The sequence below is a fragment of the Ictidomys tridecemlineatus genome, chromosome 3 (assembly GCF_052094955.1).
Source record: "Ictidomys tridecemlineatus isolate mIctTri1 chromosome 3, mIctTri1.hap1, whole genome shotgun sequence".
Classification (NCBI taxonomy): Eukaryota; Metazoa; Chordata; class Mammalia; order Rodentia; family Sciuridae; genus Ictidomys; species Ictidomys tridecemlineatus.
The window spans coordinates 157,405,806-157,427,378 of record NC_135479.1 but is presented as its reverse complement, the minus strand read 5'-3'; the positions used below and the strand labels follow the sequence as shown (position 1 = coordinate 157,427,378).

Genomic DNA, 21,573 nt, shown 5'->3' with positions numbered 1-21,573 from the left:
TTCTATTATAAACATGTAGTACTTTGAACACAGCAAGGACTGAGTAAATAAATACCTACTGACTGTATGAACCCACATATTCAAATATGACAGATAATTCAGAGTCACAGAAAAAATAAAATTCTACAGATAAACAAGTTCAGCTTGGCTCCTATAGTTTCAAGAAAGATGAAGGACCAAAAATTCCAAATTACAGGGAAATGGATTTCAAATATTTTAAGAGGATGAGCTACTCAAAAAGAGAATAAGAAAAGACTTCTTCAGGGGGTAAAGATTTTCACTAAAGATTTTCAAAAAGAGTCTGCACACTATTTGCCAAAAGACAGTACAAAGGAATGTGTGAGATATTAAAGTAACTATTGTTCAAAAATAATTCCTTTTGAAAGAACCATGCCCAAAATATCTTGTCTCCCACCATGCCTAATGCTGTGTCTACCCAGGGCAGAAGCTCAGTAGATATTTTCTTATCAGATAAATCTACACTGTTTTCAGAGAGCCTACGGCAATTTGTGAGAACCTATGGCAATTCATGTATCTGCCCTGGTGGCCCATAGCCACCCTTTATGGGTGAATTTAAATTCTGGAAACAGTTAAAAGGCATCAGAAGCCAAAATTGATAAACAAGGTAGATAACCTAGACAATAAATTTTGGCTTATGAAAGATACAAAATGAAAATTAGTAAAATAATGTTTATAATCTTTCAGCACTGAAAGATCACAGGGTAAATGCCTATTTGATTGTAGGCATTATTATTATTATAAGCAGACTCTTAGGGGAAATTCTCAAAAGTGAATTAAATAATAGTAACATTGTAAGAATGAATGTATTGTGATTATTCTAAAAGAAACAAGCTCATGTAAAAACAGAGGAATTCTGGGGAGGTACAATTGTTAAAATCAGTAGCAACACAGTTGTAAATTGACCTTATAACCCTCTCTCCCTCCCTCCCTTCCCCCTCCCTCCTTTCCTCTCTTCCTTCCCTCCCTCCCTTCCTCCCTCCCTCCCTCCCTTCCTTCCTACCTTCCTTCCTTTCAGATTGAACCCAGGGGCATTCAACCACAGAGCTACATTCCAGCTCTTTAAAAAGTTTTTGATACAGAGTCTCTCTGGGTTGCCCAGGTTGGCCTCAAACCCGTAATCCTCCTTCCTAAATTCTTCAAGTTGCTGGGATTATAGGCCCATGCTATTGTACCTGGTAATACTGCATTTCCTAGAACCTAGACTACAGGATTAACAACCTATATGTTTTATTTCTTTTTTTTAACCTATATGTTTTAGCTAAGCATTTTTTCTATAATGTTTTGAATGCAAAATCCTAAAACTTAAGGTTTGTTCTATATGAATATTTCTTTCTTAAATAGAGATCTACAATCCTTTGCCTACCCAGGCATTCTTTGGGGGCCTCCACTTGGCTGAGTTCTCCAGACATTGTGCTGATATTAACAACCTGACTTTTCTCCCAAAACAGAGAATACAGGAGGGAAAAAAAAAAAAAAAAGAAATTGGGACCCTGTCCAGAAATCGCAGATTGCAATGTACATCCTATAATTAGAGTGCGTTAAAAAAAAAAAAATGTGAAAATGAAGCAAAAACCTTTAGCTAATGCTATTTCCAGAACAAGTGAATTGTTATCCATTTTATGAATAAGAAAAAAAGAAAAAAAAACACCTGAGATCGCTCAGCTAGTTGGATGTTTTCTGGCACCGTATGTCTCTGCAGTAGGGGTTTCATCTTCTTTGGCACAGACCTTTTCATAGTTTTATAATCCGAAACATACTCCACATCACAGTCTGTTTGTTCTGTGTTTCTTTTTTGGCTTCTTTGTCCGACTGAAAGCTCAATGGGTGAAAGAGATTCATGCTTCAAATCAACACCTGAAGGTCTGATTTTCTGAGTCTTGGTATTTTCCTTGAAGAACAAAAAGCATGGTTTTTTTTTTTTTTTTTTTGGTAGCCAGCTTCTTCATAATCAATTGCCATTTCCCTAATATTACAGTAGGTGATATTGCTTGTGGCTAACAAAGCATTTAAAAATCAAAGGCTCAGTCAACTTTAGCAGGTGTACACTGCTGTAATGACTCATTAGGAATTTGACTCAGAAATAGTTGCAGAGCAGGGCTGAGCCAAGAGGTCCGATTCGGAGGCTGCAGAAGACCTCAGATGGAGGGCGTACTACATTCTGACTTTCTCCCGCAAAGATTTACTTGCTGTTGGCTGCCTGGTGCGTGCAAGATGGTCCCCATCCCTATTCCATCTCACAACCTGCTTCTTGTACCTTCTGGCTGTGGCTTCAACCAATGGAGGACACACTTGCTGAGAGAACTAGTCTATATGTGCCTGCTCCTGAGGGTTGGTTCTCTCCTATAAGAAGCCCAAAGTAACGAGTAGAAGACTAAAGAGTGAAGCACGAGGGACACTGTAGAGTTTCTAAGTGTGTCATGACCCACTACTGCTCAGTGCACCCTCTCCTCAACAGTGGGAGGGCTCAAGTAAGTGTTCAGCTCTCGTTTTCCTTCATATAAACCACCCACACTTGGTAAAGTCGCATTACAGCTGTATATACTACTTTCTTTATATTTAGGTAAAATCTTAAGGCATGAAGTTATATTATTAATGTAGGTTTTTTATTAATATTTTGCCAACACATTAGGAACTTATTTCTCATGGCCAGTCACTGGCAAATGATTTTTCCTGTTCTCCACTTCAGGAAAATCCTGTTCCTGATCTAACTCTCAGTCTATGATGATAATTTAGTATAAGTAAAGTCAGTAGATTCTGAGCCTGGTTGTGCAATTTAGCTATGTAGTGATTTTAAGAAAATTCCTATAAAAGGAATTGTATTGTGAGTTTGTATTAAAACACTCTATCAGTTCCTGACTCCTTGATACAGAAGCAGAAGAAGCAAATAAAGAAAACGGAAAAAAAAAAGACACTCCGCAACAAGTTTCCAATTTTTAACTTGAATAGTGAAGAAACCAAAGACATAAATATTCGCATCTATCTATCTATCTATTTAAAGGTTGGCTGGGGCTTCTCAATCTCATCACCTGCCTATTTAGAAATATTAATAATTAAAATTGCAAAGAGTTTTTTGTATATTTGTGTGTGTGTGTGGCTGATAAAACTAAGAGGCTCTAAGACTTTATAAATGTTTTTTCTTAAAGAAGCTCTGAGGTTCAAAATGTTCTCTGAATTTTAAATTTTAGATAATAGACATTTGAGAAATATGATACTATATGACATTTAGCAAATACAAGAAAGAACGCAGGAATTGTACATACAATATATACAACAAATTTCTAAACAAATGTACATCCATGGACTGAATCTCTTTCTCCTCCTCCTACCACCCCCGTCTCTCTCTCTCTCTCTCTCTCTCTCTCTCTCTCTCTCTCTCTCTCTCTCTCTCTCTCTCTCTCTCCCCCCCCACCCCCGCATGCACACATACACACACATTCTTGAAAAGAAATGCATTAAAATATTTAAAATGGTCATCATGTCAGGCAGTAAAATTATTGGTGACTTAAATTTTGTTTATGTTTTATTTTGTAAGTTTCCCCTAATAAACAGATATCACTCTTTAAAAAAAACAAACAATGGCATTAAATCTAAGTGCTTCACTCTCTGAATCTCATAAACCATAACATTTGGCCCTTGATAAGACTCATCTTTCACAAGGAAAATATGACAAAAAGTGGCTCTCACCTACTTTAAGTACTCACCTTAAGTGTTGAAGTAAGGCAGGTGGGAGTGAACTCAGCAATCCTACTCGCTGGTATAAATCTAAGCTTTTATGGGGAAAAAAATCAATAAGACAGATTTAAGTAAAAATAACTTTCAATTGGCTTATTATAGTAATTCAGTATTTCTATTCGTGAAAGAAGTGTCAAGATACACACCCCACCTGTAACATTTTAGATGTACTGCAACGCTGTCCTGATTAGTAATGACTATTATAAAACAATCAGATGGTTTGTTCAAACATTGAAGGTTAAATGTCTTGTGAGTAACTTTGGGGTATCTGTGTGAAACTCTCCCTCTGTCCAGCCTCTGCATCCCTTGTCTTCCTTCTGTTGAGACCCTCTGTTCCCCACCTGTAGGACCCAGGGTCTGTAGTGACTCCTGACCTCTGACAGCGGCTCTCTCTGGCTCAGAGATCTGGATCTGAGATTCAGTGGACTCCGGAGGGTAAACTGACTCTACCTGTTTTCCTACTAACAGAAATGCTGCTGTATCTTCAACATCCATTGTTTGCCCTGTACTCTGAAGCACAGCTAGGGAACAGGCAGGTAGTTGCCCTCTCCAAAAAAGGAACTCCTTTTAAATATTTGGATGTGATCATCATGGCCCTAAGATGATCAGATATTAATAAAACACACAGAAGATCCTTTAGGAGTAGTGCAGACCCTGCCCTCTGGGCCCAGGTCCTCTGCTCTTGTGAGATTCTAGTTAGGTGTCTGCTTGTACTTCCTTTCTGACATGCCCCTTGTCCTTTCCTGGGCCACAGACTTCATCGTGGTGTCCAGCTCCATGTCCAGATTCTCCAGGAGAGACCATTTACCTCCTCTTGTAAGTACCTTACCTCATAAATTGGAGTCCTAGTTCTAATTAAGGTTTGGATATGCTCTGTTGAAAAATTTTCTGATGCAGTTTGCCTGTATAGATTTTGAAATGGTGTCTTTTTCTGTGTTCTTAGATTCAAATGCCTCTTAGTGGTACCTTACACCTGCAGGTAGCTTCAAGGCAATACTTCCAAACTGAATTCATTATATCACCTCTGCATATGCACTCACCCCAATCAGTACTTCCTAATTTGACTTCCCTCTTGATTAACAGCATCACCAAACACTGAGACAACCACACTAGAGGCCCCAGTTTGTCTTGGTCCATCAAGACAACACCCCATACCTAATCAGTGAATTTCGGCACTTAAGTCTTTTATAAATTCAAAATCTTTCAGTGACCTCAAGTCAACACCCTTTCTAAAGGCCTATCACCTCCTTTCCTGCTACCAGTTCAGTGATTTCTCTAGCCCCATGCCACAACCATTTTATATACCATGTTATTCCTTTCATTAAAATAAAGAGGATGGGAGAGAAGATGGAGAATGGCGGAGAAGAGCAGCATTCTCAAAATTGGATGCATGTTATTAGAATCATCTGATAAGCCTTTAAAAAAAGAAAAACAATGCCATGTCCTTACAATCAGAAACTTTCATTTAATCATGTGGGGTGGGGCCTGGCTCAGTCCTTTCACATATTCTCCAAAGGATTCTAATGTACAGTTGGGATGGAGTACCACAAGCCTGGAGGGTAGAGACTTGCTCTATAGTACAAGGAGTGGCATACACAGTCAGTGCAGGGTTACTGAGTGGGACTAACAGCACCTGGCATAACACACGAACTGTTTTCAAACAGTTGCAGGTGGGCTTTCGAAATCCTCTTCTGAGCCCATCCACCTCCACCATGTTGCCCTCATGCACTGATGGCCCAATTACATTTTCACAGTCCACTTTCATGCTGTCCTGCCTCTGGATAATCTATTTCCTCGTCCTGGGTTGGTCTTAACAAGCCTGTCCTCTTGCCAAATTCCACTTGCTCTTTAAATCTCAGTTTAAAAATTATCCACCCCAAGTACTTACCCCAGTTGCCCAAGAGAGAATTAACTGTTTATCATCTATGCCCTCATGCCATTTTTCCTTTTTAGATGTTTATGTAGATAACATATTTACATTGGGACAACATTTTAAAAGTACATTAAAAAGAAATTTCCTTACCACTGTGTTTTGCATTTACCCAGCTCATAGTCCACCAACACATAACCACTGCTACCACTTTCTAGTTTATCTTTCCAGAGATTTGTTTATACATTATATACTTATATGTGTACTTACATGTAAATTTCCCCACTTTGGGGGTAGGGAAAAATGATAGTGTATTATGTACACAGTCGACACCCTACTTTTTCACTTAAAGATTTTTCCTAGCATTCTTTCTCTTTTAGAACTTATAGAGCTTCTTCATACCCTTTGTTATGGTTTAGATATAAGGTGTCCTCCCAAAACTCAAGTGTGAGACAATGCAAGAGAGTTCAGAGGTGAAACGATTGGGTTATGAGAGCCTTAACACAATCAGTGAACCAATCCACTTGAATGGATTAGCTGGGTGGTAATGATAGATTACATTTTCCTTTTTTTATTTTTCCTAATGACTATACATTTTTCTTCCACTGTCTGATCAGATAATACGATACTTCTCAGTATTTACCAGTACTAAAATTTATGTTTAAGTGGTCTAAATGAGAACCTTTAAGTTATAAAACCCAAATGGATTTAGCACAAAGCCCAGATATTAATAGTAAAAACATATTTGCATACTTAACTAAATAATGCAGCAGAACGGAAGACAACAGACCAAAGCAAAATTTAAAAAAAAAAAAAGTTTTTTTTTAAATTGAAACACCTTCTGTTGACATAGGACATAGGAATACATACACAATTAGTGCACTAAAATAAATTTGCATGTTAAGTGTAGTGTATGAAGTTGACCTTAATTTAAAAAAAAGTTAAAAAGTTTACCTAAAAATTTGCTCTTTGATTCCAATTAGAAATGGAGTTTTCGTCTAAAGTATATTTCTGCTAATAGATGATGATATTCAGCATCGGTTTGGGGGTTGGCCTATAATTTTTAACATGCAGTTTTTTTAAAAAAAATCACATTTTTAAATTTGAGGAATGCATTTTTACATCTTTGATTGCATTTTGCAAAATAGAAATCTGTCAACAGTTAATCTACTTCAAATTCTGTCTCAGATACTTAATGAGTAGCTGTTTACTAATGATAGTGTCTTTTTTATCATCATCATCATCTTTTCAGATATCAAAAAAGAATAATTACCCTGGAAATTTTGCAAATATCACTGTTATTTTTAAATGACTGTCATAAACTCTTTTACCAAAACTATTACATTTCTTTACAGGTTCAAAAAGACCTATAAATCTCAAACTGAATCAGTGAAAGCTGCATAAACTGAACTGTCTCTGGAGCAGGAAAAACTGAGGAATCCTTTAGCCAGGAATGAAAGGGAAATATCTGTGGTGAACGATTTAGAGAAAGAGGCAGAAATCCGGATTTTGAAATTGCAGCTCTAGAGGTCTTTGTTCTGTCCATGTGGTGTAGATCCAGGAATCTGCTTTTCTACAAACATGTGAAGTTGTTCTTAAACAGAAGGTCCAATAATCCTGGATTCACAGCCTTGGAGATTCTCCTTTCTAATTCTATACCCTTGCTGTGTGGGACTAGAGAGAGAATACTTTTGTGTTTCTGCAGTTAATACTTTCTGATTCCGTTTTACTGAACTTGAGACCTGGGCTAAAAGGAGTGAATCCTGGAACTCAATGAATGACTGATTATCAGTGAGACAGCCCCTGGGGGACTTCCCTGGGGACAGTGGTCTCTAGAGGGTGTGCTTACATTCTAAGGGAGGGATGGGATCCGGGACCATAGAGATGCACCTTTGCTGTAAAGCTGCAGAAGCTGGTCTTATCTCACCCTGGGAAAAAACTTATTTTTACTCCAAATCATAAGAGTAAAAGCCCAGGCTCCTTCCCAAAGAGCAAAATAGTGTGAGCACAATGGCTGCCACTGTCCCATGTAATTGCCCAGGTTCAATTTTCTTTTTCTTTCAGAATTCCTTGCCTATAATACAAACTCCAGTACATATGCAGGAGAACATCTGGTTTTACTTCCATGCATCCTTTACCCTAGAGGTAAGAATTAGAGCAAAGGGGAATCCACATAGTTATGTACTATAATTAAATAACGATCTGCCCTGCTCCATTATTCTCACATTTGCATTCAAAATAATACTAATAACTATAGATATTTTTAAAATAATAGCTTAGGATAGGATATGCGTAACCAGTGCTCATAGGTTCTAAAATTTGGGTGGGTCCTTGCAAGTGTCTAGCCTAATCCTCTTTTTTTCTACAGACCTGGGGGTGGGGGTGATTTAATGATGGAGGACTAGACACTTTAGACAGACCTGAGGTCACTCAACTCATACACTACACAGTCAGGACCTGAAACCAGGTACCCTGACACCAGGCCAATGCTGTCTCTGCCTTCTGCAACTTCTTCCTCCTTCAACGAGCTCCTGAGCATCACTCCTTCTGCACAGCTTTCCAAAGTGACCACTCTGCTCTCCAAAGCTGCCTACTATTCACAGAGTTCCTCAAAAAAAATTGTGATTAGTATTAGCTGTTTTCAACTTTCCCTACCCAGAAAAAGTATCAATCTGAAGTGAACAAAGAAGAACACAGTAGTTTAAACAGCTGCGAATTAAAATTAATCATCTGTGTAAAATCTACCTTTATTCCGAGTTGTTTATGTGACCTGATCCAGAGAGGAAATAGAGTTTAGTGCAGGAGGGCTGGGTCTGGAGTCAGAGTGCACTTGTTGAAATCAGGGCTCTGCAGTTCCTAACTTTATCTTTGGCAAATTACTTCCCTGTATCTCAGCTTCCTCATTTATAAAACAGGAATCAAACGACCATATGACCATCATCAGGATAAAATAAGGCAGTACACTTAGAGCACCTTTTACAGAGTCACATTCTAAGTGCTAGTATTTAATGCTTCCATTCAGCCTTCTCATTTAAGCTCCTCCATCTATGTGACATGTCGAGTGATAATAATCATTCAGGTAGTTTTAGAATTCACCAGAAATATACAGAATTATGGAAATCTTGAGGGAGAAACTGGAAAGAAGAAAGGGAATTAGAATTACGATAAGTCTTTGCTTTGTACATTAAAATATCCCACGGCAACCAAATTGTATTGCATATTTAGAAACAAATGGCAGATGCGACATAAAGCAAATGAAGCTAAACTTCAGTACCCCTCCCCTAGACGAACTTCTTTCATGATCCTATCACAACTTTGTATTTATAATGCTATGTTTTCTTTTTTTTTAAATAGTGGTCCCCAAGATGATAAAAAAGACTACAAAAACCAGACTTAGATTTGCCCTGGTTCTGAAGTATTTAAACAATACTTAGTTATCTTCAAATGCTAGGAATTATTAACAGTGGTCTTAGCTCATATCTAGAGGGCCTTCTTGAGATTCTATTGAACAGGAGAAAGATGATTCTAGACCACTGTAGAGCAAAGGTCATGGACGAACACTGGCCTATTCTCTAGGGGTGTATGAAAACCTCTCATTTGTCCGAAGTCTTCCCACCTGCACAGGAGGCTGGAGCTGGTCAGGGAAGACCAGCCAAAGGAATGGGAGTCTTAAACACACATCAGCAAAATTCAAGGTGGAAAATAGGACCTGAGTTTTGAATTTCACTTAGTCCTATAGAGTTGGGCCAGAGGAAGGAACCATATATTACCAGGAGACAAAGATTTAACAATGGTAAGTCAGGGATGTGATGTAAGGGGTTTAAGTTCAAAACTGAAACAGAAACCATGAAGTCCACTTTCCTGAAATGAATTCAAAATGCAAAGCTGGGTCCTGAGTAAGAGGAGAAATTAGGACAAACAAGATTCAAGCTCACACAATAGCTAGACTGTGGAACCAACCCAGATGCCCTTCAATAGATGAATGGATAAAAAAATGTGGCATTTATACACAATGGAGTACTACACAGCACTAAAAAATGACAAAATCATGGAATTTGCAGGGAAATGGATGGCACTAGAGCAGATTATGCTAAGTGAAGCTAGCCAATCCCTAAAAAACAAATGCCAAATGTCTTCTTTGATATAATGAGAGCAACTAAGAGCAGAACAGGGAGGAAGAGCAGGAGGAAAAGATTAACATTAAACAGAGACATGAGGTGGGAGGGAAAGGGAGAGAAAAGGGAAATTGCATAGAAATGGAAGGAGACCCTCATTGTTATACAAAATTACATATAAGAGGTTGTGAGGGAAATGGGAAAAAAACAAGGAGAGAAATGAATTACAGTAGATGGGGTAGAGAGAGAAGATGGGAGGGGAGGGGAGGGGGGATAGTAGAGGACAAGAAAGGTAGCAGAATACAACAGTTACTAATTGGGCATTATGTAAAAATGGATGTGTAACCGATGTGATTCTGCAATCTGTATTTGGGGTAAAAATGGGAGTTCATAACCCACTTGAATCTAATGTATGAAATATGATATGTCAAGAGCTTTGTAATGTTTTGAACAACCAATAAAAAAAATATTAATACCCCCCCCAAAAAAAAGATTCAAGCTCAGAGCGGGAGGACATAGGCATGCTGGGGAGTAGCTTGCTTTGGAAGGAAGCCAAATACCTGTATTTTACTCAGCAGTCAGAAAACAGGCCCTGAAGTACGTCCAGGATACCAGGGAGCCTGAGATTCCTTGCTTGGCATGCACACTCGCTGAGAATTGGTTGGACACATAGTTCAGGTGCTCCAGGAGTTTTTGTGGGGCAGAGATCAAACAGGTGTATTTGCATTAAAATCCAAATCAATATTCTCTCCAGTGAAAACAATTTCAGGCAACATACTGGAACCTCTCTCCCCCTCTCTGTCTCTGTTGATGTGAGCAGGAATGCGAGGCATGCAGACAGGGATGTACTGTGGCATGACTGCTGGCCCCTGTCAAAGCTGTTTCTGACCTTCTCAGAAAAAGGCTGTGTCCCCTCTGGACTCAGACTCATTTTGGCCTTGAGCAGCAGTGTTCAGTCACTTCCATGAAAGGCAGGAGCAGACAGTGAACAGTATTCCTCAGTCCCCACCTCCAGGATAAAAAGGTGACTTATGAAACCAGAGACAGAATATCTTGGGCTCCCTGAACCACACCATGCCACAAAAGCCAGGCTGCTGTGACGTCCCACTAACACTGGGGCTGTCTGGGTTTCTTTTAGTGAACTAAAAATGCTCTTCTGTCAAGGAAGTGTGACATCAACTACTTGAGAAGGGATGAGTAAGAAAGAATGTAGACAAGCAATTCGAACTGAGAAGTGGAACAGCTTCTGCTAGGTACTTACTTGCCCAGTGCGGAGCCAGATGTGGAGGGAAGCACAGAGCAGAGGAGCAGCACCTGATGCTTGCCTTCGGGGGATTTCTGGACTCATTAATCATCATCAATTCTTTTACCATCTCAACTGGTATGCCGTGAACCCAGGGCCCACAAGTGTGAACACACGAGGCATTATCCCTCTTGGGAAAGCAATGTATCACCACAGAGGAATGAGATCTTTGTAGCAAGAATAATAAAGTAAAATATTTCAACTATCAATGAGTATAATAGCCTGTTGCTAGACAAGGGTCTTTTGGTGTCATAAATTTTAGATCATGGCAGTTTATGTAAGGAGGCTGAAAAGTACTCTGGATGAATAAATATGTTTTCAAAGGCATCTGTCACTATAGTTACACAGATTGGAGATCTCGGCATCCTGCACAATAATGACGCATTAAAAAGATTAAACTCTAAAATGGAAAAATGTGTTCACATTCTTCATTACAAAGTTGTACTCAATATGCAATTTCAATTTGAAACACACAGCTAAAAGTTCAGCAAGCCGCCTTTGCTCTACATTTTACTGCTAAAACAACCGACATGGGAATTGCTAGATTATACCATTTCATTTTTCTTTTTGTGAGTCCATATAAGCACTGTAAAAGAATCAGATGCTATTGCTGAAGTTCCTTTTCCATAGGCATGGGATTTTATGAGGGATATTCGTTTGATGGGAAGGCTGGGAACATAACAAATGAAATCCAAATTCAGCCTCTGTAATCCCAAACATAACTCTTTTATTGTGAACAAATGTAAGAACATTTTGGTTTCCAATAATATATGCAAAAGTCAGTAAGTTTTAACCTGTAGTCAGCCAATCTGATCAAGTAAAAATTGTTTGTCTTGTGAAGCAAATTTTTTATGAACCAAATTGTTCCTTCCACCCTTCATTCATTGTTTGGTCAATCGTATTACATGAAAAATCCTGGCCTATATTCTGATGAGAAAACCCAGATGAACAAAAAATCATTCTTGTCAGGCACAATAGCACACATCCATAATCCCAGTGGCTCGGGAGTTTAAGGCAGGAGGATCTCAGTTCAAAGCCAGCCTCAGCAAAAGTGAGGCACTAAGCAACTCAGTGAGACCCTGTCTCTAAGTAAAATACAAAATAGGGCTCACTGACCCAGTGTCCCTGAGTTCAATCCCCAGTACACCACCCCCCACCAAATCATTCTTTATTTTCAAAGAAAGGGCCATTATAGTCTAATGTAGGAGATGGACTGGATACATAAGTAGCCATAATATACCAGGTAGAAGGTAAACACATGCTCTAAGAAGGGCATACACAGGACGAAGAGAATTGAAAAGAAGGAAATGTTTTTTCAGACAGGAAAATAGAAGATTTCGTAAGGGTTTGGCATTTTGGTTTTGGATCTTGAGGGACTGGGGAGGACCAGAAGCCAGGACAGACAAGAATGGTGGGGACAAAGGCACTCAGAGTAGAAGTGGAGATCACGGGGTGGGAGTGGGGTGGGGGTGTGGGGGTGTGTGGACACAAAGCAGCTCAGAAAAGCACCATGCAGAGTGGAAGAAAGTGAAGCTAGAAAGGCAAGGTGTGTCAGATTAGAGCTGAACACTGGAATAACAACTTAATATTAATTAGGAACTATTAACTCAGAAAGGCCTAGGGGATACCTAAGCAATAAGGTATTCTCTGCACAAACTGACTGATTATACAAATATATACTTAGTAACATCACCTAGATTCAATGGGGGTCAATATAGTGTAATTTAATTCAGGAAATGAAGTTATGATCGGTCTTTTCATTGGGATGAGGAGTATCGAATGCATTTTAAGTAGTACCAAAAAAATCCTGAATGAAATGTGACTAAAACTGCAATCTGTGTGCACAGTCATCCTCGTCATACAATGGAAGGCAGAAGAGAAATCTTAATTGTGACTCAAAACTGAGAAAGTCCTCAAATGCACAGGTGTTGGTTTTATAACTCACTGTAAGGTTTTTAAGTTATTGTCTGGATACACTGAAAAACAGAATAACAATTATCCAGTTAATTTGCCAATTAGTAGCCAGGCAATCAAGTGACGCAGTGAAAAGGGAAACGCTTTATTTGGCCAGCAGGTGGCACTTGTCACTCAGTATAGAAACGGCTTGTAATGAGGAATGTAGCCGAGTGGAGTCAGGCACAGATTACTCCGTCATCTATTCAGAAAAAGAAAGATTGGAATGTGTCGTTCAGCAGCACAACCCATAATGAGGGTCTTGACTTGTCGACACAGCTTATCAATTGCATGAGGGCAGCCCTTTACTCTATGAAATGCACTACAGGTGATAGCTCTTGAGTTTGCCCTCTCCTGTTAGGTTTACTGAACTTGGCTATTTCCTTTAACAAATACAATTTGCAATAAATTAGTTTGTTGCTTTGTAAACGTTCTTATGTCCTTTTGTCTGAATTTATCCTGTGAGACTAGGAACAAATTGGGCTGGAATGAGGCAAAAAAAAGGGGGGGGGAAGCAAATCCTAAATTTGCGTTTAGGGGGTACTGCTGGAAGTCAGACTTTATCCCTACACCTGGGTAAGGTGTGTGCAAGCTGGGACTCCCATTACCATAGTACCATTCCTCTCATCACTCTACTCTCTCGAGCATTGGTGACACAACACCTAGAAGCACAAAGCCTGAGATCCAGAAAGACCTTGGATTTACCTAACCCCACCTTTATTTTCCAAATCAGGATGCCAGCTGCCATCAGAGCTGAAATGTAAGAGGGTATGCAATAAAGTGAGCAGGTTTAAGTCATTTCTGTTGCTCGCTCCCCAGCGGTCACTGGTAGTGGGAGTCAGGAAGAGAGAAGTGGAGGTGGGCAAAACATACATGGCATAAACTTATGGTCTCCTGATTTGAGAGAATGGGCAATAAACACAGTGGATCACAGTGATGAGCTAGGTTGATCTTCCAGAGGCATCTCGTCCATACTTGAACCTGTCTACACCGCACCTGAACGGAACCAGAGCTCTACGTTTTTGGCGTCCCCACTTGTTCTTATATCACATCCTAAGAACACTTCTCCTGAATGACAGTCAGAAACATGGTAAATCCACACACGGCATCAGATAATTGTGAGTCCTCTTGCTAGCATCAGGCGGAGAGCATCAAAATAGAGTTTTTGAACAGTTTGATAGATTTGGTGAAGGGGAACTAAGGTGACCTTTCAGAATCTCCTATACAGCAACGACCATATTTAATAAAGAATTGCATTGTTTTAAAAAGATTGATCCACCACATAAGTACTGGGTTTATTTTTAAAACACTTAAGCTTGGCAGGTAATTTGAAAGGTTGGTTCCATGAAGGAAAAAAATCAGTGCTCATTTCCAAGATTTTCTTTATGTTGTTGTCAACTGGAAAGCTCAGTCTGTTTCCCTCTATTTACCCTAAATAGACTATTTACCCTAAATACCCTAAATAGGCATAAGTTCCTGTCCATCTCCTCTATGGAACTTTCTTTGACAGCACCCTTACTATCTTATAACAAATTCCTATTACAGTGTCGGGTATGACCAGACAAGTATGGAACTAAGATTGCCTTATTAGCGATTGCTCATTTTTAAACTTCTTTGAGGATGGTATATTGTCCCGATGTGTGTTTTACCTATGTGCCAGGCATTGTTTTAGGTAACACAGAGTCTCAGTAAGTATAGGTGAGACTATCCCTGTTCTCAAGGTACAATCTGATATTAGGGTTACTCTGAATTCCCCACAATGCCTTTCCTGGAACAAGGACAAGTTTGTAATCAGTGACCACCTCAAAATTAGTTGATTGCCTATGGGTAGGTTACTTATGGGCAATGATTATGAGAAAGTATTTAAAGATTTTAGGGCTATCTTCACAAATGGATTTTGTGAAATTTTTTATTCACAAAAGGAAAAGGAAGGATAGTGAGGATTCTTATGTCCTCTGAACTAGGACATAACTGATATGTAACTGAACTGTTACATTTGAACTGAACTGTTACATTTGAAACAAACTGAATCTATAACCTTGGCTTACATTTTTACTGAAAAATCAACTATCAAGAAAGATTGAGTGGAACTGAAGGCCCAAATCTGTTATTCCATCAGCTGCCATCAAAATTTCTACCTCAATGATGAATAAAACATTCAAACCTTAACAAACAAGCTAATTAAGACTTCGTGATTGACACTATTAATATCCAAGGGTCCGCTCTGACCTCTTGAGGAAAGGAAAAAACAAAATCCAGAGACAGCCAAAAGGTAAAATCAATTCTGGATAGGCTGCATGCCTTTACAAAGCTGCAAGGAGTGCTAAGCCACACAAGAAACTACACATAAGTAAGATGTTCCAGAATGGGAAGATCTGAATTGAGCTACTTGCCTTTTTATTACAATAATCTCAGGCTGTAATAACTTTACCTCTGACTTCTGTTACCAAACCAATGTCCACTTCGTATAGAAAGTTTAGCTATTGTCTGGATGTGGGAGTGCTCAGAAAATGTTTCCAAAGAGGTTCTCAGGATCTTTCCAAGACAGACCAAGATCCCTGCTAAAGGAGGGTCAGGTGTGTCTGACCTGCACCTCAGATCTCTCACCAGGTGTAAGAGATATGAAGGTAGAACTCTTTACCTTGGAAGAGTCCAGAAAGACTGGGGGCCTTGACTCCAGCTCCATCACAGAATTTTCTATTCTAATGAGCCTTTTATTTCCTGACCTCTGCAGAGGAGTCTACACGTTTGGACATATGCTGCTGACCAGCTCAAGTGCTATTTGAAAAAGCTGACAGGCTATACATAATAAAGTTGAAAACACTGAATTTGGATGCTAACTCTATAAAATAAACAGAGACATAATTACTTTATTAAGAAAACAAAACAATTTTTCTACATGTCACCAGAAACTATTACACTTACCCATGTTTATTAATACTAATGTTTTATTTATTGAGATTTCTTAACAAATAAATATGACCTTGTCTTTCTGTGTTAATAGGCTAATATTGTTTAAAAGAGCTCTTTACCTAAAAATGTCCACCCTCAGGAAAGAATCTTAGTGAAACAGAAATAGCCTAACCTTTGGAATCATACAGATTCATGTCCCCATCTTGACCAGGTGACCTTGGACATGCTGGCTGAACTCTATGAAACTTCACCTGCAGCTACAAAGTAAAAATAAATGTTCCTGCTCCTCACAGGCATTGTTGTTGCATAGAGAAGCTTAGGTATCACATGTGCAAAGTTGTTTCTTTTTTTTTTTTTTTATAGAACTCTCTACCTTTCTTTGGGCTCACTCTCTGGAATAGTTCTTAGATCAAAAATTAAAAGAAAATAACAAAAGGAAGAAAAAAAGAGCCTACACATTTTTCTTGAATAAACCACACTAGTCAATTTGCACATATGAAACCAACAGCTCAAGAGTCACACTTGAATTTGTAAAGAGTTCATTACAGCTCACCTGTGACTGCTGTTCTGCCAGTTTATTTTGATACCTTAGGACCGACTCTCTAAGTTGCTTCTCTTTCTCATTTTTTGATGGTAATACTGTGCTCATGGTGCCCAGGGGGATGCAAGGCAGACGTTCTACCTGCCGACAACTTCAGAATCAACAAGTAAAAAATTAACATCAGGAGAAAATGCAAAGCTCTCTATTGTCTATGAAAGATGGTTTACTTCAGCAAGGAATTATATTTTCTGTCATGTCTTCAAAGATCAAATGCAAACAAAGATCACTATATTGATGACTTTAGGTAACATAGGACCTTATATTCCCAATTCACATGGAAAAAAGCTAAATGGAAAAGGAGGAGGGTAGCATATATTTAGGAAGATGGGAGACTATTCATTATTTTGCTAATGCTTCACTTATCCCACATTATTATGAAATGAGGGCTTTTACAAAAATGTTTTTTGGATCATTGAGCTTTATCTCATTACTGCCAAACACTTCCTCCACCCCCGCAAAAAATCGAGGGTAGAAATATATATCTCTCTCTAAAATATATCAATTAATTCTGCCTATGAAACACACGAATCCTTTGTTTGGTGACTCAGGATCACTGAGAAGACCTGTGACGCAGTATGAGATGTTAGTCTGGGCAGGGCAGGGTGTGGGGGTGTCCTGAGACTTCAGACCTGTCACCAAATGGTTCCGATGGCCTGGGTACAGCATGCTTCCCTAACACTCTAACACTCTGCTGCTGTCAGTGTCTGCACTTGGTAGTCACCCTACCTCCCAGCCTCTGTACTAGATTCAGGTAGCATTCTGTGTGTAAGTACTTTCCTCATTATGGTTACAAAAGAGAGAGAGAGAGAGACAGACAGAGAGAGAGAGACAGACAGAGAGAGAGAGAGAGAGAGAGAGAGAGAGAGAGACATATGTTTGGGAGGTTTGAGGCCATTTTTCCTCCTTACCTTTGCTTTTGTGACTATATTCTGGGAAACTGAATTAGCCAAACTGTTCAAGAGGCTTTATTTTGTTCACCTTGGTACCAAGGCTTGACATGGACAGCAAGTTCATTTCCCACTGGACACAGGGCATAGCAGGGGATGAGCAGGAGGAGGGTAAAATGCTGAGGTCAGGTCTTGGTCAAATTCTAGGTTAAGGAGTTTTCTATTATTGATAGGTGAGAGGTGGTGGGAGGTTCACTTGGTTACCAAAAAGAGGAGGAAAGGTCAAAGTTTGTAGAAAAATGCATGTATGTTGTGCTAGGAAAGAAGATGGTGAGAACAGGAAGAAGGCCTTTCAGCAAATGAAAACTGCCATTTCTCTGTTTTTCGGGGCTACAGCATATATTTTTCTTGCCCTCTACCAACTGAGAAGAGTGAGAAATGACAATCAAATTCACGTACTACTGTGAAAAAAAAAAACCAAACACTTAGTTCACCCACATATGGTGTTTGCTATTATTGTTACTTTCAAAGAAAGGTGCTAGGTAAACAAATTCTAGGGACAACTACTATATATACGGCCACCCATAGTGTGGATTTGAAGACATCTGTGGGGTGGTACTTACATAAACTTCTATTTCATTTGAGAAAAGAAACTTGCAGCAACAGTAAGTTTTAATTCATAAAAGAAAAACTCAAGTATTTTATTAAAATTAAGCCCATTCAATTGTCTTCATTTAAAATTTATTTTTGAAAATAATATAATTTGGGATATGCAATACAACCCACAGATGTTTTTTAACATCCTTTTCAAAAATGAGACTTTTTTTTTTGGTTCAGCCAAATAAAAGGCATCATTTTTACCCTGCTGGTAAAATGATTCCTATTTTCAATGCAAATAAATGCATAGCATGAACGTAATGAAAGTGTACTGATACCTATTTCTCAGGCACTGTGATAACAATACCCAGCCTTGCTCTGTGCTCAAAGTAGAAAACAAAATGAGGCTTTGGTGGTTTGAAAAAGAATGTCTCCGTTTTACCCTGTCCAGGTTATTGACCCTGAATACTACCACTTGTAAAAATGGTGTATTTTGGTCACTAGAAAGTATTTAAATGGAACTGGGCTTCCTGAAATGTAAAAGGATGCTTTCTGAGAGAGACTGGTAAGGCAGAAAGAGTATATATAGATTCTGCATCGGAACGTTGGCTTCCAGTCCAGCGCTAAAGAGGAATCCTGGGCCAGGCACTGAACCTTTCTCAGCACACCTGTTTTCTTCTCTGAGAAAGTTCATAGACTTATAAAAGAACTTATTCTGTTTCTGATCCAAGTTCTGTTCCAACAACATGGACGTTGTTTATTCAAATGCTCTTTATTATTATTTAATAAACTTTTTGTATTGCTTAAAAAAAAAAAACAAATGCTCTTTATTCCCACCGAGCCTGTGACGAGTGGCAATTAACTACTGACAACAAGCTATATTTTCTGTAAATACAGACAATGCCACTTTTCACCTCATTACTCTGTTCCTGTACTCATACAATGTTGTCTAATAAACAGCTTTACTTCACTCCTCATCAATTTAATGCACTTATTTTACATTACCTATTTAAATCTAATGGTACATATGACTCAGGGAATATTTCAAGGCATACCTTAGCAGAAGCAAGGCCCAGTCTACCATATTGAAATAGAGGACTGACTGAGGGCACCAGACTAATTCTTTTCTCCCCAGGAGACATTTAAGTGCTCTCAATTAACTTCAAAAGTAATTTTGAAAAAGATATTTAAAAATATGTATGGGTTGTATTGTATACTAAAATTTCATTATATCCCCGAATCTTTGAATGAATACAATGGAATCGAATCAGTTTTTCTTTACATCTCCCCTAAATCTCTTCTGCCACTTTATGAATATTTTTATCACAATCTTCAGTGGAAATGAAATACAGATGGTCAATATTATGTTGGTGTATTTAAAGAAACAAGAACTTTAAAAATTATAAACACTTTTGCATTTTATATATTTTAAAGTCTGTTAGTTTTCTGTCAACACAACTAAATTTGTCTTGCCTCTCTCTTCACAAGTGGCGTTATTCTGATGTGTAAGAGACGATTAATGTAGCTTTGAAACTTATTCTACAAAGTTCTGCAGTGGCATTCCTATATTTCAAAGAAGAGGATGAGAATGAGCCAATTCAGGGACCATGGTAAACTGTAAATAAAGGAAGCTGTAAAGGACTGTTCGGTGAGGCTGGCAACACCCCAGATTGGTCAAAGTCACAGCTACGGGGTTAAATCTGTGGGAGCAGCCTCAATCCTGGCCGTCTGTTATCAAGCCCCTCTCCGAGTCCCCTGCAAAAGGCCAGGTTCAGTAGATTGTCCTGATAAGTGAATCACAGGACTTGGAGAAAATGCACTGAGATTCTTTATTATATCCCATTCTAAGAAAGAGGAAGCCAAGATAAAGAGAGGTTCCTTATTTTATTTGATCAGGTTTCATGAGCCGGTGGAGCTGGGAGTCGAACCCTGGGCAGTCTGGCCCCAGAGTTTGGACTCTAAATATAATCGTAGGCTCTGTGAAAAGTTCTTAGCTCATGGCAAGTGATTAATATCATTAATTATTCTAAATATTGAAACTGAGCCAATGCTGTGTTGTTATTAGGAGACATTTAAGTGTCAAGTTAGGGATGGAGTCAAGTTGATGGTCAAGTTGATGGTGATCCTGGTCACCTTCCTTAGGGGGATGCACACTCAGAGTAGAATAATAGTCAAAGGATCCTGGTCAGGGCACATGAACAGCTGTCTTAGGCACAAGTCTGGGCTTTGATTCTGAAGTTTCTCAATGAAGAAGTGAAACTAGATGTGTGTCTCAGAGTCATGTTCCCTGGAGCACTCAGCCTTCTGTAGAGAGTAGGGGACAGAAATGGGAAGTGGCTACCTCTGGTCCTCAGTTTCCAGCCTCCCATTCAACTAGTTCTGCATCTATCTGTTGTATGTATTTCAGTTCTGTGACAAATTTTACTTGGGAAAACAAAGGTCAATTTTCAAAACAAGAAAGGGAGAGTGAAAAACTTCCAGGTCATGTGAAATATAAAAGCCCTTGTACCCCCTGACATTTTCCTTCATTCTATAAACATGACGAACCAGGAGACTCTAGGCAGAAAGGGTTTAACAGAAGTTACTAGATATGTACTATTTTTTTAAAAAAAACATTTGCTCTTTTTTTCAGAGCTGGATAAAAATAACCACACAGGAATTATTACCCTAATGTCTATATTAGCAATATTGATCCACTTATGTGGACTTAGATTGTGTGGAAGCAATGTTTGAGTTAGGGGTGCCTTTGTTAAAGGGGAGTACTAGTTCTTTTCTCCCCTAGGGAAAGAATATTAATCTAAAAGGGCTTGTAATAACATTGACATTCATCAATATTTAATCAGTCTTTTTCCTGTTTTAGTCTAAACTTCTTTCTCTAAGAGCATGAAGCAATGAAATCAATATACGACTTAAATAGGAAAGGCACATGGTCTATCAGTTTAATGTCCCTGGATACACACCCTGGGTCAGACTCCTGTGCGATCAGGTTGTATGCTGTGTGGGAAATGAACTGGAAGGCAGAACTCAGGAGCCTGCAGCCTCTGCCTGTGGAAGTGCAGAACTGCATGCCCGACATGTACAGATTGCCACATCCAGATCGCTTTCATCCAGTAGAAAAGCACACTTAACAAAATAATCTTTTCACAAGTAGCTAGGGGCTAGAAAGAGTTCAACGAGAGACCAGCTTCTAAGCTAAAATCTATCACTGACATTTTCCAGTTTCATAATATGGACTTCAGGAAATAAACAGGGACAAAGAACTTTTTTAAAAAAAACTACCTGTTTTCCAAGAGGTTAGGATTATTAGCACAAATCCACATGTCATGAAATTCTTTTTCCTGATAATTCATAGAGGAAGGCAAGACTCTCCATTTAAGGCAAAGATCTGATAAGCAAAACAAAATCACACACACACAAGAGACCATATCAGAAATGAATCTGTCACAGAAATCTGTCAAGTTTACATCCACCAAAGTAGAGAATCCCTCATCTCACATCACTTTGCTTGATGAATTCTATGAGTTACTTTAAGCTTCTATCAAGAACTGTCGTTATTACTATTAATACTATGGCTTCAGTTC

At 38.8% G+C, this 21,573-nt stretch overlaps 1 protein-coding gene and 1 long non-coding RNA gene across 11 annotated transcripts in view; one reads left to right on the top strand and one right to left on the bottom strand.

The window, feature by feature from the left end:
* The window catches only part of LOC144376417 (uncharacterized), a 43,370-nt gene extending 32,120 nt beyond the window's left edge, over positions 1-11,250 (top strand). For 2 of the 9 annotated variants that reach the window (XR_013436890.1, XR_013436883.1), the window contains 4 exons: positions 4,222-4,285; positions 4,508-4,569; positions 7,688-7,768; positions 10,877-11,250. This is a non-coding gene — a long non-coding RNA (uncharacterized LOC144376417). Of the gene's footprint in view, positions 1-4,221; positions 4,290-4,507; positions 4,570-6,978; positions 7,769-8,977; positions 9,417-10,876 lie in introns of all 9 variants that reach the window. The other 7 variants (XR_013436891.1, XR_013436884.1, XR_013436889.1 and 4 more) reach the window with 6 other exon arrangements.
* Positions 1-21,573, bottom strand: part of Morc1 (MORC family CW-type zinc finger 1) — a 148,249-nt gene that overhangs the window by 45,360 nt on the left and 81,316 nt on the right. For both annotated transcript variants that reach the window (XM_078044264.1, XM_078044265.1), the window contains exons 16-19: positions 21,272-21,377; positions 16,461-16,599; positions 3,723-3,788; positions 1,670-1,909 (exon numbers count right to left, since the gene is read on the bottom strand). In XM_078044264.1, the coding sequence (XP_077900390.1) occupies positions 1,670-1,909; positions 3,723-3,788; positions 16,461-16,599; positions 21,272-21,377 (551 nt within the window). The remainder of the gene's footprint in view (positions 1-1,669; positions 1,910-3,722; positions 3,789-16,460; positions 16,600-21,271; positions 21,378-21,573) is intronic.